The following is a 27,384-nucleotide window of genomic DNA, read 5'->3' on the forward strand; positions in this document are numbered from 1 at the left end:
AAGCAATATGACCGCTTAACGTAGTATTCAAATTGTTCTTTATTTGAATTAATTTATTTCATACCTACTTGATTTTACTTTAATTCCATGATTTACATATTTATGCACTAGTCTACATAGACTTGGTCTCATTTAAATATATAAATCAAATTAAAATAGAAAATATTTTAAGCACTTTTGTCTTATTATGTTCAGTATTTTTCAAACATATGTTTAGTTCTTCGGAAGCTGGGCACTCTTCGACAATTCAAGATGATCTCGGCGAAGGAAAAACCGGAGGAACAGGACAGGATCCAGAAACGGGTCAACAAGATCCTGGAGGCTCGCCTGGAGTCGGATAAGGTAAGTCCCCCGAAGCCGCCAAGTCAGGTCAACAACCAATAATACCCATTTCCCCATAGGACACCTTGGACGCTCTGAGTGGCCTGTCCACCTTCTTTACGGAGAACACCCTGCAGAACCGCAGGAATCTGCGCAGCCAGATCGAACACCGCTCCGTGGGGATCAACGAGAACTTCCTAAAGGCCTTTCGCGAGGTAAAGCTATCCTTGGACGCCGTTTGTGAAGATTTGGACACGATGGCCACGTCAGTAGAGACCATGAAATCGGATCTGGAGACGTCAAAGGCCCTCACCAAGGATCTGATCGAGCAGACAAACACCATGCAGCGGGAAAGAGATCGCTTGGAGGTCCACCAGCAGATTGCCCAAGCTTTCCTGGCCCGTTTCCAGTTGAGTGGAGCGGAGCACCAGTTGCTCTACGGTGCCGCCAAGGATGCCCCCATTGTGGCGGACTTTTTCCGTGTTCTGGACAGAGTCCAAAGCATCCACGCCGAGTGCCGGCTGCTGATGCAGTGTGGATACCAAACAGCTGCCCTTGACATTATGGAGGAGATGACGTTGCACCAGGAGGGCGCTCTGGAGCGGCTTTACCGCTGGACCCAGAATCACTGTCGCAGTTTGGAGAACAACGAGATCGGTCCCCTGATTGTAGAAGCCATGAGCCGGCTGCAGGATCGTCCCGTGCTTTTCAAGTGAGTTTTTTTTATAAAATGTTCTTTACAATTATTGCAAGTAAACCACTCCTTTTTTAGATATGTTATTGATGAATATGCCATCGCGAGACGAGCTGTTTTGGTGCGCCAGTTTATCGAGGCCTTGACAGAAGGTGGTCCCGGTGGCAATCCCAAGCCCATTGAGCTCCATGCCCACGATCCCAAGCGTTATATTGGCGATATGTTTGCTTGGCTGCATCAGAGCATTCCCAGCGAGAAGGAGAACTTGTCCTTATTGTTCAAAAAGTGCGATAAGCAGGGTACGTTCAGTTTAGACTCCTTGATTCAGTCTCTGAATATTTTTCTTCCACAGATATTTCCGACCAGCTGCAAAACGCCTTAGGTTACATAGCCGATGGCGTATGCCATCCTCTCAAAGTAAGAGTGGAGACGATTCTACAGGCGGAGAAGGACACAATCGTACTGTTTACCATATCCAATCTGCTACGCTTCTACCAGCAAATAATGCGCCAGGTGGTGCAGGGCGGCAGCCTGGAGGATTGCTTGGTCGAGTTGCAGAAGAGCAGTGAGCAGATCTATCTGGGTGCTTTGGCTGCCCAGGTGCGAAGTGTTCTGCAGCGCCCATCTGGAGGATCGGGTCTGGCTCTAGAACCCCCACAAAGGGATCTCATACCTCCGCCAAGTGTTGCCCGCTTGTTAAATATGCTCAAGGAAATCCTTTCGGTGGCCACCATGGTTGATGGCCGCCAAGCGGACATCACCAAGATCGTGAGTTGTGTGATAGATCCACTACTGCAGTCCGTACAGGAAAGTGCCGCCCATCTGCCCACCGTAGATATGGGCGTGTACCTTCTGAACTGCCTGCATCACATGCAGAGCTCGCTGGCCGTTTACGAATATATGGACGAACGCGTAGAGCGGCTGCAGGCGCAATCGGATGCCCAATTGGACACTCTGACTTCCGAGCAGGCATCTTCACTGGTGGCTAATCTAAACCTGGGTCCTATCTACGCGATTCTGCAAAGCAATCAGTCTAAAATAGAGACAAACCTGCTAAAAATCTTTATGTCCAAGATGGACGCCTTTTTGGAACTGCCCGATGTGTTGCTTTTGCCGCAGGTGCAGCTAATCATGTCCAGCAGTCATCGGGCTGCAGTGCAAAAGCGTTCCTTTAATGTTATCGTGGCCATCTACAAGCAGATCTACGAGCGGGTCCATGATCCGGCCAACGGATTTGAGCAGCCGGAGCAACTGCTTCACAGGACGCCCGATCAGGTGGCCCACATCCTGACCACCTAGTGGACAGGGTATTATTCCAATATCTATTGTGCATTACTATAATTTATAATTTATCTATTAATAAATCAATCTGTATTCGGCTCTTATTTAGTGGTTGAAATGAATTAAAAAAATATTTTCGCACATGAGTAGTTTCTGTGTGGCAGCTAATTACAATTTGACTGTCACCGGTTTCGGCTAACTTAGGCTATTACTAAAATAATTAATAAAATATCTAATTTATGGTGACGGTGGCCCTTTGGAAAAGCTCCAGAGTAAGGGCGGAAAAAAATGCGGGAAAGTTACTGGCGGCAAGCTGTTGATCAATGGGCGGATTGAAAGTTTGGGAGTATGGCGACTCCAGTAGAGCCAAACAACTCGATTCGTTGAGGCTTATATCTAGATAGTCATCCGGACCCTCTGCAAACATGCTGGAAATGCTGCAATCAAAAACCGAAATATTGAGTTAGAAATTGAGGCTGAGAAGAGGATGATTTAGTGACCCACCGATAGTTGCTGTTGGCGCCAATGCGATCGATTCTATAACCCAAAAGCATATAGCACACATCGCGGTACTCGTCTCGGGCCGCCTTGAAGCAATCCTTCATCTTGCGCATCTTGCCATTGGCTGACTCCAAATCGGCACGCAGTTGGTTGAACTCCTTAAAGTTCAGGGTCATGCCGCCCGTGCTGGTGGTCTCATTGAGTCGCTGCTCCTGATCGTCCTCCAACTTCTTGTTGCGTCGCTTCAGTCGTTCGATCTCCGCCTGCAGCTTCTCCATCATATTCTGGCTGGACTCATAGGCTTCGGCAGCGGGATTTTGGCTAAGATGGACCACCTTAAAGTCCTTCATGTTGAAGTCGCCGCGCAGGCAGCGGTGCATCATCTCCAGCTCGAGTTCCTCTTTGCGTCTTCGCAACCGCTCGTTTTCCAGGCGCAGTGTGTCGAGTTCCTTTTTGACGCTATCGTAGCCATCGCCGGCGGGTTCCGCCAGCAGTTCTTGCTGTCGCATGGCCTGAATCTCTCGCTCCAACGTAGCACACATATCTTTGTAGCCTGTGACGGTGCGTTCGAGCACTTCCACGCGGTACCGCACCTGCATGTCCTGCGTCATGTCCGCCACACTGGCGTTGCTCATGGTCATGTCCTTGTCGAAGTTCTCCACCAGTTGCTTGTAGAAATCGCGCTCCTTGGATACGGTGATCAGCTTGCGCTGCAGTCGCTCCTTAAAGTTCTTATGTCGTTTCAGTCCAATGTTCAGATCCTCGATGTTCTTCAAGTAGATGGCGCACTTCTGTTCCAGATCACGAACTGAGGTCTGAGGATTGCAATTATGTAGGGAAAGAGCTGAAGAATAAATATGACCAAACGCACCTGCAAATGCTTGCTGTCCGAGACAGAGGAGGTCTTCTCTGCCACGTGAATTATGTCATCCTGCAGCAGTTGCTCGATGCGTGAGCGCAGGGCCATCGGGCTGACCAGGGTGTTGGCCAGACAATGATCTTGTGCGACCTTGACCCACTCCTTGAGCTCCTGCTCCACATGAGCTAGTTTCACCTGCAGGGAAGCAGCCTCTGCGCGCGCACCCTCCTCCCGGTCCAACCGTGTTTTGTAATCGTGCACCTGCTCCTCCAGCAGGAGTTTATCACCTATTAAAGTGTTTAGATGCTTGTTGTGGCTACGCAGGCGCTCCACCTCCGCGCGCAAATCCGGAACACTGGCCAGACGTTCCTGCGAGGCCTTGGTCACTTCTTTCCAGTCGTTGTAAGATTGAATTTCGAACTCCAGTTCCTGGATGCGGTCGTTGGCCACCTTTAAGCTTTGTGTCTGCTTTTCGTAGTTGCCGCGCAGCTCCTCGTGTCCGGAAACCCGAGCTTTGAACTCATCATGCCGCCGGCGCAAGCGTTCCAGTTCGCTACGCGTCGACTGCAGTTCGAGATCAGCCCGCTGGGCCATTCGGCGATACTCGCTGAGCTCATTGTTAATGCACAACTGGACATCCCGGGCATCCTCCTCCTGGAGGTACTTCTCCTTCTGCAGTTTGACAACGACCTCGTCGTACTTCAACTTCAGTTGGGCCAACTCTTCGGTGGCCCGTCTAGTTTCATCCTTGAGCGCCAACTCTCGTTTTCGCAGCGTCTGCACCTCCTTCTGCAGCTCCAAGTACCTTTTGCTGGTGGAATCACACTGTTCCTTCAGGGCGGCGCTCTTGTTCTCGGCCAGCATCAAGGCCTGCCGGTGTTCCCGGTTCTTCTGATCAATTTCATTACGCAGCTGGATGGCTATTGCCTTGGTTTCGATCAGCTCGGTGCGCAGTTTGCTGCACTGCCATGAACCCAAGGGATCGGTGGAGGAACTATTAAGGGAGGCGGCACTGGCGTTCAGGCTGCGATCCGGCGACTCACGCTCCAGACGACGCTTTTTGGGCGCTGCTAGAACAGATATTTGTTATATTATATTTATTTACTTCTTTATTACCATTAAAAAACACTTACCAACCACTAAATCATCGCAAAATGAAGTCGAAAGCCGGTTAAACAGCAGTTTCTTGGGCGCCGAGTGTGTTATGCTGTCGTTAAAAATCGCCATCATATTGTCCATGCTGCTCCGTATGTCGTCCATTTTAAGTAAAGTCTGAGTTTGGTATATTGCTTAAGACTTTAGTTAAATTTATTGTATTTTTAAGTTGGCTTTGTAAAATGGAGCTGTAAAATCTACGCTTGCAGTGTGGCTGCCAATTGTTTGGCCTAGAATTCCAAATCGTAAATTTTTAGTATTTTTTATATATTAAAGGCGCGCGGCTTAAATTTTATTATTTTAAATTTAATATTTACTTTTCTAAAATTATTGGTCGAAAATAAAGCCTTTATTCAATTATAAAAGCATAAAATACTATTTCTAAGATTGAAAATAATTATACGATAAAATTGCATTAGCAGATTAATGCAGAGTTTCGGAGTGGTATTTATAATTAACTTAATATTATTAAGATCTTAAAGTTTTACAATACAACATATGTATAAAAAAGCCGTACCTCTGATTACAAAAATCAAATAATAACGCTATTTTGCGTTTTTTTCACTTGCATCTATTTATTCCTTAGGACCAAAATATACTAATTGTGAAAATTTTTACAATTTAACTACAGTCCAATATATAACTATAAAGAGAGATTACTCAAATAAAACTTATTAAGAAAACGAAGTGAACCCATCAAAATATGACCCCAAGTAAAGTTGCCAGCCCCAATTAGTATTTTCCAGTGTGACTCTTTTATCTGCACCACCCAAAAGTATGTTACAAAAAATACCACAAGTTAAAGCTATCGCTGTCGATAACGATAGTTCTTCGAGTGGTGCCGAAAATAAAAATTGATTCGCGTTTGTTCTCGGCTTAAAATGAATTAAATGTTATTGTTTTCGCACCGAAAAAACTCATAGAACGCCACATTAACAAATCCCTTTGGTCAAACGGACTTAACTTAAACAAACGAAAAACTGCCAAAAACTATAGCGTATGTGAAGCAAAAGGCGTGTGTACCATACATACCACCCGATAAGAGAAAAAACGGTAAAAAGAAAGCTTTTAAAGAAACAAAAAGAGATAATAATAAATTATCAAAAAAAAAACAACGAAACGTGTGTGCCGCAAAAATTTGCGAAACTCGCAACAAAAAAGTGTATGTCAAATAGGAAAATGTGGCTCCGCCAGCGATAACGGTACTCCAATGCGCTCTCTCGCACGCACACAGACACACCGCACACCACTACCACTGCCAATAGGGAATCCTGACCAACAGCCGCACCTTTAAAAGTGGGCGTAGGTAGAGACATGTTACTATAACAAATTGCCAAAAAGTGATGTGTGCCATTTGTTTAAACAAATCCTGGCAGGCTTAAACTAATACCTTGGCTAATTTCAATACACACCTATACACGCACACACATACTCGCATACCCACGCAGGGAGAGAAGGAAATAAAAGAAAAGAAAAGGAGAGGATAGAAAGGAAAGAAGAAGAAGCAGCATCGGCGCGTTGGAGAAATGTGCGGGAAGAGAAGATTGAAAATAAACGTGTAGTAGAGAATTTTTGAAACACTCACTCGCACCCACACCTCCCACACTCTTTCCCTCTCTTTCCCTCTGCGTATCCCGTTTGCCGCCTACACACACACACACATCTATTCGCGAAAAGCGTGAGCTTTGTTGTTGGTTCTCCCACTTCCTTTCTCTCTGAGGCGCTGCTCTTGTTGTTGTTGTTGCCGCTGAGCAAATGGCAGACCCTCTAAGCGGGCGCCGCTGGTGAGAACATGTCGTAATGGCCAGAGAGGTAAGTGCAAACGTGCTAAAAGCAAAGCCGGCAACTAAGATCTAACGGTTCATATCCCGATCGCAAGAGTATCTAAAATTCATCTCCAATTATCAGCTGTTCTCAAATCATAACCATCCCTCTTATTTATTTTGCAAACCCATTTTGAACATAAGCCTAGCCCAACATTAAAATGGTTTGATACCTAGCTTTATCGTGGATAAGGTTTTCTCCAAATTTGCTGATCCGAAAATTACAAAGAGCGCAATTTAATTAAAATAGTTTTGTGGGGAAGTGCTTTGTAGTATTAAAAATAAAAAGCATTTTTCAATACACATTTCATGTACCAAACTCAATAGATTGTTTATTATTACGACCAGTTTCATAATCGAGGATACACTTTGCGAGAAATTGTTCAAACCATAAGTGTCCAATCAACACTGTCCATCAAAGAATGACAACAAATCGAAAAATTAGGAAGTACTTCAACTTTTGATTGCAAATCTTTATTTTGGGTGAAATATGTATATACATACATTTAACATATAATTTTGTATTTATCAAATCAGTTTAAAAAGTGTACTAAAATATAATTTTGACAGATCTGAGAGCTATGAAATTTTCCAGTTAAATGTCAATGTCATTTTTAATACAATTTAAAAATTCATATAGGGCCCATTGTGAATTTAATGAGAAACTGGGCTACGAAACTATGGGAGCTCTGCAGTACCTATTTGAATATTTCATAAGACAATCTTTTGTGAGTGTATCTAGCAAGGCGTATCGCTGCGGATACTCCGCATTCGCGTCCGCATCCGCTAGAGGAACCTATTAAGCCTGTGGCCCGCATTAGTCTCTTTGTGTGCGTGTCCCCCAAGCTCCTGCTCTGCATGTGTGTGTGTGTGTTTGTGCATGTTTTATGCAGTTCCTTCGTTTCGTTTTGCTTTGCGGGTGAGTGAATAGCTTTGACCCAAATAACTGAGGTAATACTTACGCCTCACAGATGTGCCACTCCCCCAACGCCCTTCTTTCCCACTCCAACCCTCATCTCACGTGCAGCTGCAACTGTTGTTGTTCTTCTTCCTCTTCTTTTCCTCCCATCACCACCCTCCCTCCTCTGAAAGACATTTTTCTCTCTGGCTTTTCCAAAATTGTTGCTTTGAAAGCTGCTTGTCTCCAAAATTTGGTTGCAAATTCCCCAAGCTTAGGAATTCCGTAAAAATCTGGTAAAAATGCAACCGAGATTGCTTTTAGTTGGCAGTTGATCTGACATTATTTAGCATAAACAAAACGGAATTATCTCTGCTTCTTGCTGCAATTAAAAATCTCGGCCAACAGCAGTTACAGTTATTTTCAAGCTCTGTTATCCTTTTAACATTTTCAACTGGCAATGCTTTTAAGAGACAGAGAGAGAGAGAGAGAGCTGCATATAAAATGCATCTCTCCTTTCTTTTTTTATTAAAAGACCTGAATGCTTAATGTTACAGTTAAAATGTAACACGGGTTATGCCCCCAAAAAAGCTCTCTATTTTCCAAAGTTAAACAATCCAAAAGTAACTGTTAATTGATCGGCTTTGATTGGGTGTAAATATTTACAAAATCAAACGCTTGGGATCCTGGGAATACTTGTGGAGCGTTTCGCGGGAGAAGGTGCGCGCGCCTTAGCGCCCTGATTATATCACATTGATGCAAATGTAGGCCAAAGCACGACCAAATAATGTTGACTTAAAAAATAGAGGAAACTAAAGGGAAGGGGGTTTTAAATAAACGAGATGAAGTGAGAGATAAAAAAATAAATATAATATCAGTAAGGACTTAATGCTTAAGTGTGGCTTTAAATAAGCTAGATTGTAGTAACGGGTATTTTCCCCACTCTCCCTATCTCTGTCGCTCTCATGAAGCTTTGCGCTGCATTTCACCTCGTTTTCACTGCACTTCTCTCGAGTTTATGCCTCGTGCTCATTTCAAACGCTGTTAAAGCGCTGCAAAAACGCACCCAGCCCCAAAAAGTCGAAGAAGCAGCAGCAGCAGCCGTAGTGAAATCCGATGCAGCATCTCATCGGGAAAAACTCACAGTTTGCTTTGCCAGGCTGCCAGGCACACAGGCAGCGAAAGAAAAGGCTGCTGCCACTTTTCGCTTTGGCCCGTGGTAACACCACGTTTCAACTGGGTGTGGACTAAACAAATCCAGCGTTTTTCTACAATATTACCTTTTTCAAAAATAATATATTATTCTAAGTCTAAGACAGTGTGTAAGGCAGTGTCAAATGAAAACGATAACTCGGCGGTTTCACGGGCTAAAGGGGAGCTGCTGCAGGCGCGTAGTATCCGTAAAGTGAAAGTGCGAAGGTCAACCCGCCCTGACCTGCCCCAAAAATACGAATACGAATGCGAACTACGAAATACGAGCAGTGAAAAGCGAAATTCGAGGCACATCTGCTCTGCAAGTTTTTACAACAAACTTAAGAAAGCAAATTTAAGTGAACGAAGAACCCTTTTTACCAGAAACAACATTTAGTGCAAAGTGCGTTTTTTTTCGTGACTCCCTAAGAATTTTTGTAATAACGAATTTTCCCCCCTGAACGCAAGGCATTTAACACTCAAACAATAAGCAATAAGCTTTAATTTTTGTAGAACTTTTCGTAAAAGTGTCCGAAAACGGATTTTATAAAGCGTACAGCGGTACAGGTTTATATAACGGATTTTTAAGCGGACATGGATTACTGGTGCTTGGAGCTCCAAGTGTGAGACGACCTTGGGAGCGACAGAGCCCACAATTGCAAGCCAGCAGCGCAGATTCGGCCTAAAAGTGGCTGGCAGCAGCAGCACCACCAACAGCACCACCAGCACCACCATGTGGTCCAACGCCCTGTGCACGCTGGGCGTGACGAAGCCGCTCTGCAACTGTCTGAGCATCAGACAAGTGGCAGCCGCAGCTGCGGCGGCGGCCCAGGCCACGCAGGGCGTTGCTGCCTCTGCCGCAGCTGCGGGTGGGGGCGGAGTGGGTGGTGGGGCCATCACAACGGGACCCTCTTCAGCCACAAACGGTGGACTGTCCACAATGGTAATGGTTCCGCTTTGTGAGGGATGAGTAACATCATGCACCCATTCAATCGGTGTTCATTTAGCTTTTGGGTGGCATAATCCTATTAGAACTAGGGAGAGTACTATTCACCTCTATCCATGAACTACACTTAATTATTAGTTTATTTAGGGATACCCCAACAATTTTACTATGCAAATCTTACAGGTTCCCTAAACGGATCTACAAAAAATGTTCCTAAATTTCGATCCATTATTTTTGTTCTAAGCTATACTCTGGCCGTTCGGTAAAAATTGGGGACTTCTTTTATAACAGTTTATAGATTTACAATAACTTTCTATAGTTGATTTGCCGTAAAAATATGGAATAAAAGCAATATTTAAAATATTTTTAGATTTGTATGTCGATTAATACGATTAAAATACCTTTATTTTTTCTAAATTACAAAATATCTTGATGTCAGATAAAAGAGTAAAATACACGTCTTTCTAAATTGTCTAAAGCTTTAACTTAATGTTATTTCTAATAGTATTTTCATAGCTAAGCAACCCGCTGCGATCTCACCTTCGCTAGCTGTTTCTACATTTATTAATTTCAGAATTTATAGTAGCCAACCAAAACCATTCCCCTGTGTCCCCCTCGAATGCCATATGGCGCTGGGGCGCAGCAACTGACCTATCCCAAAGAAAAAAAAAACGAGAGCGTGGAGGGGAGCACACAAAACAGAGCGAAAGAAATGAAATATTTTTATGAAAAGTTTTCTGCTTGTTTTCGGTGTGGAGGAATAAGCAAAATGTCAACATGAATTTTTTGTAATTTTTCAAACATTTTATTTTGGATGAACGGAGGGCGGGGGCGGGTGAGTGGGGAAATGGGGGGCGATGCTTTTCCGAAGAGAGATATTTGTATTTGGCTCGTGTGCTGCACTCGTTACTGGGTCACTGGAGCGCCACACTCATGTCCTTGCAATACATTAAACATTGCAGCTTTCGTCCTGCTCGGCTAACCGTTGTTGTTGCCTGCAACTGTTAGCCAACAGCTGTGAGCGCTGTTAACCAAAAAGGATTCGTTTTCACTTTTCTTTGGGTCTTCCTGAAGTTTTTTTTTTATTTCAAAAATAGCAACTTTTGTTTCTTTTATTTTACATTACGAGCTGTTGGTGGGGCTATACATATTTTGTTTTAAATTTTCTACAATTAATTTGAGCTGCAGCCGTTGTGGCCTTGACATTTGCGCCCTTTTTAACCAAGCCAATTAGCGGACTGAGGAAATTATGACACAGCCCGGGCCTGCTGCCACACCCACTTGTCAGTTTTCCGTGCGCAGCGTTTCACAGGTGTCACGCCCATCCTGCATCCTGCATCCCACTTTCACACCTCACCTTTCACTTTCCCCGTTTGCCAGCAGTTAGAATTGTAATTCGTAATACCCAACTAATCCAAATTTCTCTTCGCAGGAGTCTCGCGGCAAGAGACCACTGAAAATCTGGGACAGCTGGCGGAATGTGCGCAAGGGCGTCGTAGTTGGGACCTTCGAGGAGCTCTTGGTCCGCGGCAAGGATAAGCTGGGGGTTCCTGCTTCAGAACCGGTGCGCGTTGTTCTGGAGTGTGATGGAACCCAAATCGAGGATGGCGAATACTTTCGCACCCTGGCCAACAATACGGTGCTGTTGCTGTTGAGGCAGGGCGAGCGCTGGTATCCCACTGGCGTCGATGTCATAAAGGCTGGTGGGTCTAACTTTACTCTGTTCATCTTAAGATTCGTACTTCCTACGGGAAATATCTATCAGCAAGCTAAGAATTTTCTCTGTGTTATGAATTCAATTTAAATACCATATTTATTTTGCATTGTAACCAGATAAATTTATGGTTCCTTTTGCGTTTTTCTTTGTGAAAAATAGTGTATTTAAATAATGTGTAATTAATGAGTCTCGCATTTAAAAATCGAATGATAAGTACTGCCTTTCCGTATTTATCAATTCCACATTATAAATTCAAAGTTTTTATTTGTTAGCTTGACTAAAATATGTAATAGCAAGACAAATGTTTATATACATATGAGTTTCGCCTTTAACAAACATTTGAACCAAGTGTGTTTAAACATTATATTTCAAGGCCAATTGTTAACTCATTTGTTTAAAGTCTTTATAGTTTCTAGATATCATTCAATTTTAAAACAACGGAAATTTAAACAATGGTCTTCGATTTTTACCTTTGATTTAAAACACATTTTCACCTTTTCCAAAATTAGATCTTGAAAACAATTAATTGCAGTGTTCTTCAATGTTCCCTTCCAAAAGCTATACAAGTTTTCATTGTATACATTTAATTGCAAACAAAAGTCTTTATAGGTAAACAAAATTAAATCAATTCGAAAAAGCACTTTCCGACATTTAAATGACAGCCAAATACATTTTAAATGATTTACTTTTCCGATTTTGATTAAGCTTAAAATATATTGCTTGAGATGCGCAACAGGAAGCTGATTAGGAATCCATACATTATAAAGATTAAATATGTTATCATTTCCAAGTTTAGCTGAGTATTGTTTCTGAACTTAATGATCTGTCCGTACTGAACTGCATCTCTTTTACAGCCATATCAGCTATACCGAAAATCGTCTGTGAGACGATCCATGCACTGGAGTTGCACGATGAGACACCGTCGTGGAAGATCATGGACAACAAAGGGCGTGTCACGGTCGTTCTGCACTGGGATCAGCGGCAGGGTGGAGGAAGCGGAGGCGGCGGTGGAGGCAGCAGCAGTGGCGCCGGCGGCGGAGTGGGGAGCATGTGCTCCGGCCTGGGCAGTAGCAATGGGCTGCTGTCGTCCGACAAGTACTCGCCCTCGAAGAAGGGCCTCTCCGCGCAGAGTTCGCTGGACAACAAGTCGGTGTCGTCGCAGTCCTCCCAGCCGCGCTATGCCAGCCCTCAAATAACGGTGATCAGCGACGACGGACCGGCGAGCATATACCATCCCGGTGGCGTTGTCCTGCCGCCAGGAGTTGTGATACCCGGCGGCAGCAGGCGGCTCTCCAAGCAGGGCAGCTCCTTCGACAGCACCGTTGGCGTGGGCGTCGGAGCGGTCCATGTGCACACGCCCGAGTGCGCCCACCACGCCCACACGCCCAGCAGGGCGGGCAGTCCCAGCACCACGGAGTGCGACTTCCACTGCTGTGCGCTGCACGAGGAGGGGCGCAAGATCGCCGTGCACAAGAGCGTGGCCACGTCGCCCATCCAGGACGGGAGCAGCAGTCCCCAGCCGCAGTCGGCACCATCGGTTATGGATCCTATGCTGGGCGGCAGTGGCAGCGGCGGCGGCGGCGGAAGCGGCAGCATGCAGCGCCGCTCGTCGGGCGCCAAGGGCCATGTGCGATTCCTGGACATTGCCCCGGAGCGGGATAGTTCCGAGAGTGAAACGGAGAACACGGTGATGGAGGACGACAAGACGACGACGGAGAAGTTTCTGCTGCTGATCGACCAGCTGTCGGTGGACCAGAAGCGCCACCTCAGCATCAAGGACATCGGCATCATACTGGAGCGCCTCAATTCCAAGATTCTCGACGTGGAGCGATTGGATCGCGAGTCCGAATCGGACGATTGCTACAACTGGACGATAAAGGCGACAATACGTGGCGATGCGCTGCGCGAACTGGGCGTCATCTACAATGGCAACTACTATGCCATCTCCGAGCATCCCGGCTACAAGGAGGAGCTGGAGGAGAATGGCGAGGAGGTCGAGGAAGAGGAGGAGGAGGACGAGGAGGACAGAATTTAGAGTGCCAATGGCGGGCAGACGGGCAAAACCCACAGGTTCACGAATGTCCCACGTTGGGCGCCACGGAAGGTATCAATAAACTAGCGCATTTTACAGAAACGAAAAACGAAAAAAATGGAAAAACCAAAAAATAGGAGTAGCCCAGCAGCTCAACACACGAACACACTCTCACACACACCAACATGCATACATATATACATATATACTTATATAAAATAATTACGAGAATATAATAATGCAAGTCGCACATTGTACAATAGTGAAGTAAGCATAAACGTGAATTATAAAAAAGGCGAAAGCAAAGCAGCCACACACCCAGAAACACACACCCACGCCCAAAACAACAGCAACAAGCGCGAATCATGTTAACGCAGTTTTTTGTAGCATTTAGCCAGAATTCTCATAGACGGGGACCGACATTAAAAGAAGGAGTAAAGCTGGTTGTAAACGCTGCAGCGGTTGGCGTGCAGTATATGTACGAATGAATAATTAATACCATTTCACATCGATCATATATAAATTCCACACAAGCAGCCGCTGCATCGTTTACAATGATCTTAATGAGTATCAAATTTGTATTCAAACTCCCCAAAATTCACACCCAAATCAGTTGCAAGCCCCCGCAAAACCTCATTACCACCCATCCCTGTGTTGTTATCGTTGTTGTACAATAGATGTTTCGTGTTTCGTTGTGATTGTGTGCCAAAATAGCCTTATTTAGTTGGATAACCCCATACACAGACTGCCACTCGAGTCAGGAAATCTAATCTAAACCCAAAGACTATAAGTTGTGAAAGAGATATAGATAACAGAGACTATAAATTGTTGTTGCCACAAAGCAAAAGATGACGGGGTCTAACTGTAATTCAGTCGGTCTCTCGTTTCCTATGTAGTGAGTTCCTCAGTTTGCTTTTCGACCCCAAGTCCCCCAATATTTGTATAGTTCCTGGACAGCGTAACACTCTGTTTGAGGCCTATTATTTGTTAATGTTGTTGCATTTCTCCCCTGATAAAAAAGAATTCCACAAATCATCCCCATCAGCATGTAAAACTGCCGTTATTTGTAGTGTTGTCAAACGTTCAACAAAATCGCGCACAATGTTAAAATTAAACACAGAGAATAGAAACAATAAGCAAGATGCTCGATGCTCGCAAAATGCCTGACGAACAGACTAAAAAATATGTGTAGTAGATATACATAGATCGCCCCCGCATGGCCTCCAAAATCAGCCGTAGATCCATTGGGAGTATCTATCAGAAGACATCACACGATCGCAATCGAAATTGTAATTGAAATTGAAATAATGCGTAAAAGCGAAAACACTGCCAACATCGCCATTAGCATTCGCATCTGCATCTGCATCCGTTGGGTTAGGCTTTCAACTTCCAGAACTTTGACTGTTCAATACGGGTATAAACAAAAACGGGGTAAATTGAGAGAGCAGGAGGTTGAAGGATTCTTGGCAAGGACACAGAATTTTAAAACGATTGATCTTCCAAAATATTCAAAATGCTTTTCAAAATTTATTAGAATATGGCTTATTTTAAGAGCAGAACTACATTAATTTAAAGGTTTTTAAAACTGTTTTAAGATAGGAAACTTAATAGGTTTTTATTTTATGATTATCCATATAATAACAATATTTAAAAATAATTGAACAGATTTTTAAAATCTAAAAGTCAACATTTAAAAAACACACTTCAAACCTAATAATTGTGTTCTAAATTTGAGATTGATTGTTTTCTCATTCAAGAATTAATTAATTTAATTCCTAATTTCAAATACACTTTTGTTAAGGGCTTTAAAAGCAACTGTAGCTGGTCTACTTGCTCGTCATTTGAATAGAAACTTCTGCTGCTCCATCAGATTTTAAGGCACCTCGAGTAGCAATCGAAATTGTCTAAAACTTACAAAATGCCGAGATTAACCACAACAAAATTCCGCTCTAGAAAAAACTAAGTTAAATGTAATACGGAAAAGTAAAGCGATAAAAAAGAAAGCGATTTTTAACAAGCGTTTGTCCAAGGCACAAATCTAAGCATTGAAGCGAGAAAATTTAATGAAAACCTAGTATGTATAAATGAAAATTGAAATTGATAATTGATTGATAACGATAATAAACGAAAAGTTAGAAAAGAGAGGAGCAAAGCGATGAAGAAGAACGTTAAACGAGAATTCACAATTAGCGAGGCGAAAAACAAATTCATTAGTGTTGTTTTAATTTATTAGTAAGTCGAGAACGGCAAGCGACCCAAAACACGACGATGAATATATCTCCATGTGTATGTATGTATGATTAAAGGACGGAGTACGAGGGAGGGGAGTCGAGTTATAAAGATTGAGGAAGGTAATACGGAAATACCTATGAGTACTCAAAAAGCATTACATAGTTATAAGACGGGAACTCGCAATACGATGATAACTCAACTTCCAAACCGATACAGACTTCTTCAGCTGACTTCCATAATCATAATCATTGTTAACACTTAACTATAGAGGATAACGCTTTAAAAGAACAAACAGACACTTACACGAACCTTAGTTCCAGTTGAGTTAGTTACCTTCTGTTCGATCCCGTTCCCAAATTGAGTCCAAGACCAATCCAATTTCCAGTTCCATTTCCATTTCCAGTTCAAGGCCCTGCCCTGCCCCTCCACTCAGACTCGTCGTCACACACTCTGTGTAAATGCAATCAGTTAGATTTATAAGATGAATAACAAGTCGAAACGAATGTAAGACATCCCCAAAAGAAAGGCATTAATTAAGCTACGAAACAATTTGCAAATAATACTCATAGAGCGCGAGTCGAGGCAGAAGATGCAACATCATGCGTTACATTGTTTTAATATTGCGAATTACGAATAAATTGATCAATTAACATATACATACAACAAAGAGCAAACAAATTACAAACTGTTTTTATTAATTTTGTTAAACGATAATGAAATCATTAAAATAACTCTAACAAAGGAAAACAAAGCTAAGCGGATAACAAACGACAGATTAAAATTAATAACATATATAAATCGATATATAAATACACACACTCACATAAAACCAACATTGAGCAGAGAAACAACCAAACAAAACATAACATAAATTCAATTAAAAAAGTAACAAAAACAAAAAAAAAACCAAACAAAGTTTAAAGAACAAGCTCAAGTTGCAAGGAGCAGTAAGGCTAAAAAAAAAACAAATTTGTTCACAGTGTAAATTGTAACACACAGAGAGCGAAATTAAACGCAGAAAGAGACGATGTGAGAAATGTGAGCGAGGAGCTATTATTAAAACATTAAACGATTTAAACAATAAAAAACAGAAAATAAATAAAACAAAAAAATACAAAAATTTAAACCGATTCAAAATGTCTTCTAGATTAACCGGAACTGGTCGATAAACAATTTCACTCAATATTTATGCGAAAAACTGTATGTAAACATACTGGGGATTCACACATCAACTGCAATGTTTATTAAACATAAACGAACTAAAGGTTGTCTACATTCAACAATAAATTATTGAGCCAAACATTGAACAGTTTATTGCCGCTCAACTGGAGCTTGCTCATTTCCGATACGGTTACGGTGCGTTTCATAAGCATAAACGAAGGTCGAAATTCTAGCGATCGATGTCCGACATTGAGGCGTTTTCGTTTTATGGTTTAACATAATATGGTTGACGACCTTTTATAGTTTATAGGTATACATACTTATAGCAAAGAAATGTAATTCATCATATTCAGTTTTATAGGAATACCTTTCCTATTGGTTTTCTAATCTTGGCTTTACTTTGTTGTAAGTGTGTGTACATCGGGCATACTATATATAGACACGCATTCACAGCAATCAGTAACAATCGGTAACAGCTAAGGCTAATCACAAGGGAGAACCTGCCCAAGGCGGTACCCAAAACAAACAATTACTTATTGCTAGCAATCGGTTAGAAGTGCTTTAGCAATTTACAGAGCGATAAAGCACTGCTGCTCGCACATTGCAATAATACGTATACTTTATATATGGTCATTACTCATCCGAGATGGGGCACTCATTGGGCTGAGCTCTGAGTTGCGAGTACAGTGCCACAGAGATAATTTAATTAAGTAAGTCACTTATCGAACGCGTGACTAACAGTTAATTGAGCGCTTCGATTAGCAGTGTGTCGCCGCGCACTTAACCTCACTCAACACAATTGCCAATTTGTCTGTTTATCAAATCTACGGTCGTATGCATACATTTTATAGTATATCGTAGCGTATTTGGTCGGCGGTGCGCTTTGTGATACATTTGTGCAGATATGTGGTATTGTCTTTATTCGTTGTTGTCTTATATAAGTTAACAAGTGCGTCTAAGTATATTAAGTTAGTTTGACTTTGATAAGGATTAGGCTACGGATTATCACTAAGCATGTAGGGTGACGACGTTGGCGACTCTACCGCCGTAACTAGACTGGACAAGGAATCAAGGAAATCGAATGAATGGCTATCCTTAAACATTACGATCTCAACCAGGCGTCTGCAGCTTGCTGCTGGACCGGGAGAATAGGACCTTCTTCAGGATATTCGGCTGCCATTTGATGGAGCTCTTCTTGCTCTCCGACGTGGTGGAGATATTGGAGCTGCTGGCACTGAGTGTCCTTTCCCGTGCCGTCACATTGATGGTGCTGACGGAGTGGGCGTGTCGCAGGGACTTTGCACTGGCCCCCTCGTTCCGTGGCGTCTTCCCAAAGCTATGTGTGATCTTTCGCAGGAAACTGTTCTTCGGCTTGTGTTCGGGTAAAGGTGAACTTGTATCGCCGGAAATCGTCAGCATTGTGGTCTCTGCTTCCGGAACTTTGTCGCTGTTGTAGCTGGGCATATCAGTGACATCCTTATCGTTGATCTGTATCCGGATGCTGGGTGTGGTCACCCGCTTTGGAGCCGACTCCTCCACCGGCGAGGGCCTGTGTGAAGATAATGTTTAGCATTACTGATGACTAAGGGGGCTCATTAACGTGAGTCAATCTGCCTTAGCGAAATACATTAAGAAGCGGAAATTAATCTTGGTTTTCCCTTAAATATTTCATGCTATTTTTGTTTTAATTTAATATTTAAAGCATAACTAAGCTTTGTGAACGTAATTTCAGTTTGGCATTTCTTTTAGAAGTACTTAATCAAGAAAAGGTTTCCTTCATCCTCTGGAAACAAAAGTATATTCTTCTCAGGCATAAAATCAACTAAAAATTCTTTCTAGTCATTTCTAAGGTTGATAGCTCACACGCTATTTGGTTTTTGCTTATACAATTTTGTTTACAAGCAGCTGGTGTACATTTGAGAATTTTATGAGAACACCATAAAGCGAATTCGCAGCCCCTAAAACCAGCAGTAGACAAATATATAATTGCACACCAAAAGTTAATTATAAGAACTTGATTTGGATATTCACTTTAATTTACTTCTATTCATACAAAGAGTTTATAAACCATTTTTATCTTTTGTGAAGGTCAACCCTGATATAATTATCTAAAGATTTGTTTCCACCCTAGAATTGTTTATTACTTGTTCTGCAACCCTATGAATTAAGCCGCCCACGAAAAATAACTAGGCAAACTTACGTCTGAGCCTGTGGCGTGGAGTGGGTATGAGAGGTGTCCATATCGTGCAGCGAATACGCCAACTTGTCCCAGAAGTTGAACAACTTGCTGTCTCCGGTGTACTTGATGTGCGTATAGATTCCCAGGGTCAGTGGTATGTGCATGTCCGGCTTGTACAGAATCGGTATGATTCTGCGACTCTGATCCTCTAAAAATAAGCAGAACGAGGAACTTGTTATTTAAATTGAACCCAGGCAACAAAACTGAACAACAGCCACTTACCGATTTGTAACTTCTGGGTGAAGTTCACGAAGAATGCGTTCTCCGGACACCGAAGAAAGTCATCTGTGAGCACGACGATCAGTTTATTACAGCGGGTGGCCAGAAAGTGGGAGAGTTGGACATGCTCGAAGGGAACGCCCAAAAGCATGCGATTGCGCAGGAAGAGCTGTGTGTGAATATGCCATAGTTATTTCCCGACACAAACAAGACCCAAGGGATCTCCACTCACCCTGAGATTGTATCGCTCAGACTCTAGAATATTTATGATTTCTGTGGCATGATCGATGTCTGCCTCTGCATATAAAACACAGGCATGATATCTGGGCAGCGGTTGACCCATTTCCACACATCTCTGATCTTCTTCGCTCAGGATTTGGACACTTTGGCCCATTGTGATGTTGTCGCTGTAGTTGTTGTTGGTCTCCAAACCGTCACTGGGGGGCGAAGGACACGCCTTTATTAGAGAGGTCTGTCGCTGCTCCTGTTTCATGATATAGCGTTGGGTGTCCTTGGCTGCATGTCAAATATTTAATATTAAACAAAATTGATGTCAGTGGAAACGTAGGCCGTATCAGAACATAGGTATTTCTAGAACAATGAATGTGCTTTTAAAATGACAAACAAAATACCTCTATATATATTTCATTTCAGCAGTATGTTATTTTGAAATCAACGAATATCATTTTGAACTTAAAATTAATATGATTTGACTTATCCAAATTAATATATTATTTTTTTATCCGTAGAAAATAATTTATGATAAGATAATATGTAAAATATTAAAATATATAAATATTAATGCTCAAGAGAAAAGTAGAAACTGCCTTCTTCTATAAAAAATTCAAGACAAATTTAAAATAAATTTTATTATTGTACATCAAACTTTGACCTTCCTATCTTCTAATTTTTCTTTGATATACTGTATACAAAATTCATATTAACATTCCTATACAAAAATATGCTCCCAAACAAAAATCGCTGTGTCGAGGTTTTTTCTATTAATGACAACCAATTTTTCCCAGGTGAATCCCCTTTGTGCAAATAAACAAAAATACTTCGTTCTTAAATGATTGACATTTTTTCTCTAGCTTGAATTGTTTATGTTTATTGTTGTTTACTACAAATTACTGCTTGGAGATTTTTATTTATGAGACTAGTGTTTTTGTGAGGATGATAATAAAAAATTTTACAAATCCGAATTGTTTTTTCGGTAATATTAACAATTCCCTATTAATCATTCAAAAATGTTCATCATAACATAATTTATTATTTATTTAATGATAACCATTGTTTGAGTTAGATAAATTTGTTTATAGATAAGTAGATAAGTAACGCATGCAGTCGATATCGTCACAATCATCATCACAATCATTTTTACAGACACAAAAATGTTTTTTTAATCATTAATCTGAAGTCAAATTAATCAAAAATTATTGACAATTGTTCTTTGCATGTATTATAATTTGGACTCAAATTTGTATTAACCTATTTATTTTTAAAGATAACGAGAATTGAGCTCTATAAATAATCTAATATAATAATATAAGACCTACTGTTGATAAGTTTGATATAATGCCTAAAGAGAGTCTCCTTTAAATTGCAGCAATAATTTACCAATTTTTGAGTATTATTATAAATTATAACACTTTATTAAAGTTTGATGTGAATGATAAATCTTAAAACTTTAGATAAGTAAAATAAATATTGATAATTAAACCCTTCGACTATGGTTTCAATTGTATCTCAAACTTATGGTATTTCTAAATCAAGTGTAATATTTCCAATACTGGTTAATGATAAAATACTTATATGGTCATAAGATAATGCTTACCTAGATTCTCTTGGATATCGTCGCAGACGTCCCATCGATCGATGATGCCGAGGTACTTTTCGAGATTTCCCACCACGGCTGTTTTGGGACTTCGCTGGCTCCAGCTAATTAGCAGCAGATCCATCGGATTGTTGGCGTTGTCGTCGACGAATCCCTTCTGCTTGGCCAACTGGGAGATGCCCCGCCAGTCCCGCTGGTAGCCCTCCTCCGAGTGCAGCACCTTCTTGCGGTTCAGCATGCGGGACAGCTGGGTGCGGGTCTCGATCCCCAGTTCGGATAATGGGGTCTCGTTGAAGTGGCCCATTCCCTCACCGATCCCCGATCCGGAGTCCATAACTCCCTCGGCCACCACCATGTTAGCGGTGCGATAACGCCGATAACTGACGTCAGTGGGGCCGTAAATGTGGTGGGAATGATTGGGGGGATGTGGATGTGGATTGGGATGGCGATGGTAGTGGGAATGGGTATGGGAATGGGGATGGAAGTAGGAATGGGCAACCGAGTGCTGCTGATGGCATACAAATCGAGGGCGCATTCGCACTTGGCGCTGGCTTTATTGGAATAATTGGTGTTTGTTTGCTGGTGTGTTTGTTTTTGGTGTGATGCGATATATATTTATCAACTGACGTTTATCAGTCAAGAGGGCGGGTTATAAAACGACAAAGCGCGTGAGTTTGCTATTGTTATTTTTGTTGTTTTTTTTTGTATAACTTTTTTTTTGTTGTTGTATTTTTTTTAGAGTTTTCAGATCGCGCGTGTTGTTTGCGGGCGGATGGAACTGGAACTGGTTACGGGGTTGATTACGCGGGGGGTGGTGGCATCTATATGGTGCTATATGGTGCTACGCGAAATGGGCCGAGTGACCTCCAGCACCTTGCTGCGTCACAGTCTCGTTGTTTTTGTCTCGGAGTCTGTTTTTATTTATCTGTCTGCTCCGCTTTGCTATAGCGGAGATCTTCGCTTTTCGTCGTCTGGCGAATGATTTTTAAATATTGTTTAAATATACACAGCACACATACACACACGCCACTCATACAGGCTCACACTAAGCACAGAAATAAATTTTATTCGCTTTTCGAGTGCGTCCGCTCCGGTTTGTTGTTTTGTTTCGACTGGTTCTGTCCGCCGTTTTGTGCTTTTGTTTCTGCCTCGTTGTCCGCTCCTCCTCCTCCGCCTCCCCTTTCTCCACCTGCTCTCCCTCTTTCACTTGCTCGTTGCTTGTTTCGGTGCCACGCGGGGCAGAAGCGGAACTATCAGCTCAGCTGCTGCGGCTAGTCGGCTGACAACACTCTATTTACACTGGCTAATTGCTAATTAATTTATCTTCACTTTGTTTTTCAACTTTTCGGATCAGATCGCGAGTCCGATAAGCTCGTGGCGATCGATGGGCAAAAGCTGACGAGAGGAGCTTTTTGGGGGCAGTTATCGGTTGGGGGCTTGGTATTTTTTGAAGCCAGTTGGGGCTCCGGTATTTTTCCGCATTGGGGCACACTAGAAAACTGAGACTTTCACCTTTCGTTCTGAAAGCTTTCTAAAGATGGCGCTCCAAAACAGGTTGCCATTACATGCCGGAATTAACTGATTTGAAATCACTTAAAATTGGGTATAAATAAATGCTGTGTAAACATTAACGTTTGAGTACCTTATTTGTCAAAGAGCGTACTTAAAAACACCAAGTAACAATCTCTTGAGATTTTTATTCAGACAAATATAAAAAAACACGATAAGAATGGCCTGCAAATAAACTTATTTCATAAAAATTACTCATACGAAACGTATGCCATTCACAGTTGCATGCAAATAAATCTTTCCTTCTCAACTTATTGATCTTTTTCAAGTACGGGACAAAATATGACTTAAAAGAACACCAAGTCTAAACTATTTCGATAAAAATAAATTATTAAATTTCAGGCAACAGTACGTATGAGTGATAAACTTTAAAACAAATGCGCAGACACAAAACCATCATTTTCAGAAAAATATCTCGTATTCTATTGAAAGTAGGCCCTTACAATTTTAATACAAATTCTGACTTCCAATGTGTCACGATGTACGTAGTGATGTGTTTACAAAAGTTAACCCATCGTCCTTTAATTATACATATCGTGGGACTCCGCGAAAAAAAAAAAATATTAACTGAATAATATTGGCCAACTTGATATTATATTTAAATTGAATTAATTTATATTCGAACAATTTGTAGGATATTGTTTAATTTGTAATATTAGGAATTCATTTCTGAACCCTGTTGGCGGAGCAAATAACTGGGAACACTCGTTCTTGGGTGACTGGAATGCGGGTCGATGGTCAAAGAGAAGTGATAACCTTTTTTTCCATCCCTTTTTTTTTGCCTGAGCATACTTACGGGTATTTTAAATTTCGACAGGTACTTACTTCGTAATTGAAGAAATATTTCTCCCAAAAGGCGAAATGATTTGCGACCTTACTCGTAAATAATAGTCAAAGTCCACTTGTAAATTCAGTTTATTTTCATTTGATTTTTCTTTGTTGTTGTTGTTGTTGTGGTTGATGCCTGCACTTCAACGCGTTTTCATTTTCAGTTACAAATACTGAGATATACTTACTACACAGGTGACACAAATTGATTTATCGCTTGTATGGCTTTTGTTTGACTTTTTCTTTCGATTCAACATTTCTTGCTTGATGAATAAAACGCTGAAGGCGTTCAAATGTATTTTTAAATATATTTGTTTTGCATTTTTCATGGTTTATTTTTGTAATTTCGTTTTTTCGTTTTTCGGTTGGCTTTGCGTTTTGCATTGCCAGCAACAATTAACAGTAAAAGTTGATTCCTTGCACACAAGTTGAAGTATTACCTGTTTTTCTTTGATTTCCGTTGTTAATTTATTTAATGTTGATTTACTTGGATAAGCCTTCTCATTATTTATTTATTTATGTACCTACTTGGTATTTATTCATTTTGTTTGCTGTTCTATTTACAATACATCTGCATGTGTGTGTGTTTCTGTTGTGTGTGTCTTTCTTTGTGTTTCGTTATTTTTTTTCATTTGTAAATAATTGCTCAAACTGGATTGGGCACCAAAAGTCTCTCGTTCAAAGGCTAAAAAGTTTGATTTTTTCTCGAGAAATAATTTCGTTATTCATTAATTTATTCTTGCTGCGTGTTTGTGTTTAACCTGTGTCATTATTCATTGGTATTTTGCCCTAAAACGTTACGAGTATTTCAATTACATCAATTTACTTGCTTCGATTGTAGTTGGTTGTATAATAATTCAGCTTACATTTTTACACTTAGCTAGCCATAATTACAGACATTATTTGTATTGTTTTAATTAGGTTTTTATTTTACCTCCATTCAGTTAATATCTCGTTTACTTTCGTTAGTTTAAGCATGCAGTTAAATCAATTATGCGAACCTAGTAAATATTCTCTTTCCCACTTGTTAAATGCAATTACTAAGTACAATGTTTTTCTTGATTGTTTATATTAAGTATCCTTTGCGGTTGCCTTGCGTAAATTTGAATTTGTTTAGCCTCTGTGTCAGGTCAAATATGAAATTGATTCCTAGACCGAAATGCAAATCTTACAAATCTGAATGAGGTGTGTGAGTCTCTGTCTTCGACGTACTTGCATTGCATTTAACAACGATCCGCTCTAAGTAGATTAAATGTTTAAGTTTACAATTTATTGAGCTAATTTAAAGCTTTCCATTTGTTTTCATCCTGCCCATCGTTGAACTTCTGCTTCCCTGCTTGCCATCTGCCCCAAGAAATTTGTATACTGAGAATAGTGGGAATTTTAAAGTTGTAAGCCAAAAATTCGCTTTCTTAATGATTAAACTAAACAGAATAAAGTACAGAGATGCTCGATGAATTTTCTTTATCCCTATGAAATGTTTTACGTTGAAATTATCCGTCGTTTTGGTTAAGCATTACAATTCAATAATAATTGATTTCCTCTGCCAAACATTAATTAAAGCTGTTTTTATGAGGGGTTAAGATTCGTTTTAAATAAATATTTGGAAATTCAATTTTTGATCAAAGTATCAGCAGTTTGTTATTTTTCTCTTTGTATTTATCTATGCCGGTACATATATACACGTGCAAGCTTTGTGGAAACAAAGTAATTTTCTTATCTGTGGATCTCAAATTAATTTCACGCCAGAATCCAAAAACCTATTAAATTGCCTTTGCGCATCCGGGTGAATATTAAGAAACATTTGCGCTTGAAAATACAATTCCGGATAATTGTTAATTGGGCAGGGAGATGGGCGGTCAGGGAAGTTCGTTCACCACTTTGTATTCAAGCTTTCAACGCTCAGTTGGCTGAAACCGATAGAAGTTTGCTTCAAGCTAAATTTTGTCGTTAAACTTTGCAACTGAGTTAGCACAGGTTCGTAAAATTATTCATTTGGTAAAGGCTGGGCAATCAATTCTACCTCATTTCGGCTGCTCGACCACAAATTAATTATAACATTGAACACCTAAAAAAACATTTAACATTTAGCTTAGTTTCACTTAGTTTAAATCCATTTAAAAATTAATTCGACAACAAGCTCGTTTTGCACTTAAGTAACAGTTTCACATCGATCCGCTAATTATCTAACTTTTCCTTGTTTATTATTTTCAATTGTTTATTAAATTACGCTATGCCACTTATTTTGCAGGTTCTCATTAGGATTCCTTAAGTTTTCATTGGCACAAGTTGTGTGTTCCAATTACGAGTAAATCTATTGAATGTTCCTTTGCTGCTTTTTTTTTTGTTTTTACAATTATTGTTAACCTATGAAAATCGTATTTTTACTCAAAATGTATCGTGGAATACTGGATACTTTTGGTTGCGCTTTTCCACCACCTCTTCTTCAACGTCTTCTAAGAGATACAAAAACTTTTCTGTTGTTTATGGCTATTAACATTTACTTAGGAGTACTTTTCAGTTAACAACTTAGTTTCAGACATAACTATTGACCAACTTTTTTCCACTCGCCAGCTGCCCAGTCGACGCCATTCTTGGGGGGAGTTTTCGGGTGGGATAACCAAAGGAGGCAAGCTCTGCTAAAGAAAAAATTGAAACCATTTGGCTAATCAACTGAACAATCGAAACCTTTCGCTTAATTGCTCCTTCCAGTTGGCGTCGTCCTGCAGCCTCAACTAGATCATATCCTAAGCACAATAATTACGGGACAATCGAGTCCGTTCTGGTAAACAATTTCTCTGGAAACAATTCAAACAACAGGATTGCAGTAATTTTATTTCTGAATTTATAACTTTTACAAGTACTTAAACAACTTAAAAAATTAAATCCAATAGTGATTTGAAACCACTTAAAACTGTGCTCAAAATTATGCTGTGAAAAAGAAGTACAAACTATTTTTGTACAAAGGGGTTTTTGGAATAAAAACTACGCTTGCATAATTTTAAAAACATTTCCAGGTGGTATAAAGTCACTAGAAAATAATTTTAGGCGAGCTTAAACACCAGAACGTCCCTGACCTAACATTTAAAATGCCATCGAAGTAACTCTATAAACAACGTTTTTAACTATCGACTAAACTGCATCACTTTTAATTTTTCTTCGACCATTCTATTTGATTTTTTTTTGTTTGCTCTAAGTGGAGTCTACCTTTCAGTTAGATACAAAACAAGTGATTTCCGCGTGGGCAGACTTAACTACAATTAGCATTATTTTTAGCTTTAGTCGAGCACTTCGGAGTGCTCCATCCTCATTTATATTTTAGTTAACAATTTTCTTTTGTTTTGATTTCTTGTATTCTTTGTTATTCTTTGTAGCTTTTGTGCGCATAACTTTGATTAGGGCTGGGCAAAAAGGGAGTTTTGGGGGTGTGGTTGTGGTGGGGGGAGGGGGAGGTTGGCGAAGAGGACGGGACAAGAAGGGTCCTCCGGCTTCCTGCCACAAACTTGTTGCGAACCGCTGACATTTCCAGCAGCTCCCGCTGACATCTCATCCGGTCGCATCTGGTGCAGCGGTGTCACTTCCTTCCTTCCGCTCGGAACGCTCATGGAACGACGTGCATCTGCATCTGCATCTCCATCTGGTGGCGCTGCAGATTCAGCTCGGTGCGGTTCTTCATCATCAAGGTGCGCTCCAGATTCTCGCGGTAGCTCCGCTCGTTTTCCTGTCGCACTGTCAACGATAGAAATCGGTGTAAATGATCTTGGATTGCATCAGGGGAAATGAAAATCATTTGTGTAAATATTCAGTTTGATTGCCCTGTAGCAAAAGGATTTTAAAAATATAAAAACTACATTTAAAGAATACGTTTACTTCTTTGTAAGTAC

The 27,384-nt window shown here is 41.0% G+C and overlaps 6 protein-coding genes across 11 annotated transcripts in view; 2 read left to right on the forward strand and 4 right to left on the reverse strand.

Annotated features, from left to right (window-relative positions):
• Positions 1-235: 235 nt before the first annotated feature.
• Positions 236-2,400, forward strand: LOC108040919 (conserved oligomeric Golgi complex subunit 6). The gene is made up of 4 exons (XM_017118607.2): positions 236-342; positions 402-1,033; positions 1,094-1,314; positions 1,368-2,400. Exons 1-4 carry the CDS (start codon positions 253-255, stop codon positions 2,312-2,314), a joined length of 1,890 nt encoding a protein of 629 aa, XP_016974096.2. The 5' UTR covers positions 236-252; the 3' UTR covers positions 2,315-2,400.
• On the reverse strand, positions 2,390-5,019 carry LOC108040918 (mitotic spindle assembly checkpoint protein MAD1). Of its 2 annotated transcripts, none has more exons than XM_017118606.2 (4): positions 4,790-5,019; positions 3,669-4,723; positions 2,801-3,612; positions 2,390-2,733 (listed from the first exon to the last, which is right to left on the reverse strand). In XM_017118606.2, exons 1-4 carry the CDS (start codon positions 4,914-4,916, stop codon positions 2,529-2,531), a joined length of 2,199 nt encoding a protein of 732 aa, XP_016974095.2. In that variant the 5' UTR covers positions 4,917-5,019; the 3' UTR covers positions 2,390-2,528. The 2 variants fall into 2 exon arrangements, with proteins under 2 accessions (XP_016974095.2, XP_016974094.2); XM_017118605.2 differs by having other exon boundaries at positions 3,669-4,726.
• Positions 5,020-5,617: 598 nt separating this feature from the next.
• On the forward strand, positions 5,618-13,743 carry LOC108040917. Its single transcript, XM_017118604.2, has 3 exons — positions 5,618-6,623; positions 11,102-11,372; positions 12,241-13,743. Exons 1-3 carry the CDS (start codon positions 6,612-6,614, stop codon positions 13,419-13,421), a joined length of 1,464 nt encoding a protein of 487 aa, XP_016974093.2. The 5' UTR covers positions 5,618-6,611; the 3' UTR covers positions 13,422-13,743.
• A 3,971-nt stretch (positions 13,744-17,714) lies between these two features.
• LOC108052023 (myeloid differentiation primary response protein MyD88) lies at positions 17,715-22,488 on the reverse strand. The gene is made up of 5 exons (XM_017134340.2): positions 21,104-22,488; positions 19,502-19,785; positions 19,273-19,438; positions 19,012-19,198; positions 17,715-18,360 (listed from the first exon to the last, which is right to left on the reverse strand). The coding sequence occupies exons 1-5, from the start codon at positions 21,636-21,638 to the stop codon at positions 17,922-17,924; spliced, it is 1,611 nt and encodes a 536-aa protein (XP_016989829.2). The 5' UTR covers positions 21,639-22,488; the 3' UTR covers positions 17,715-17,921.
• Positions 22,489-23,571: 1,083 nt separating this feature from the next.
• Positions 23,572-27,384, reverse strand: part of LOC108052017 (pneumococcal serine-rich repeat protein) — a 78,579-nt gene continuing 74,766 nt past the window's right edge. For both annotated transcript variants that reach the window (XM_017134335.2, XM_044462040.1), the window contains exon 8: positions 23,572-27,229. In XM_017134335.2, coding sequence (XP_016989824.2) covers positions 27,102-27,229 — 128 coding nt within the window. In that variant the 3' untranslated portion in view covers positions 23,572-27,101. The remainder of the gene's footprint in view (positions 27,230-27,384) is intronic.
• The window catches only part of LOC108052016 (box A-binding factor), a 43,813-nt gene continuing 43,550 nt past the window's right edge, over positions 27,122-27,384 (reverse strand). For all 4 annotated transcript variants that reach the window (XM_044462038.1, XM_017134331.2, XM_044462037.1 and 1 more), the window contains one exon: positions 27,122-27,229. The gene's annotated coding sequence lies outside the window, so the exon portion shown is untranslated. The remainder of the gene's footprint in view (positions 27,230-27,384) is intronic.

Source organism: Drosophila rhopaloa, unplaced genomic scaffold (genome assembly GCF_018152115.1).
Source record: "Drosophila rhopaloa isolate 14029-0021.01 unplaced genomic scaffold, ASM1815211v1 contig_115, whole genome shotgun sequence".
Lineage (NCBI taxonomy): Eukaryota > Metazoa > Arthropoda > Insecta > Diptera > Drosophilidae > Drosophila > Drosophila rhopaloa.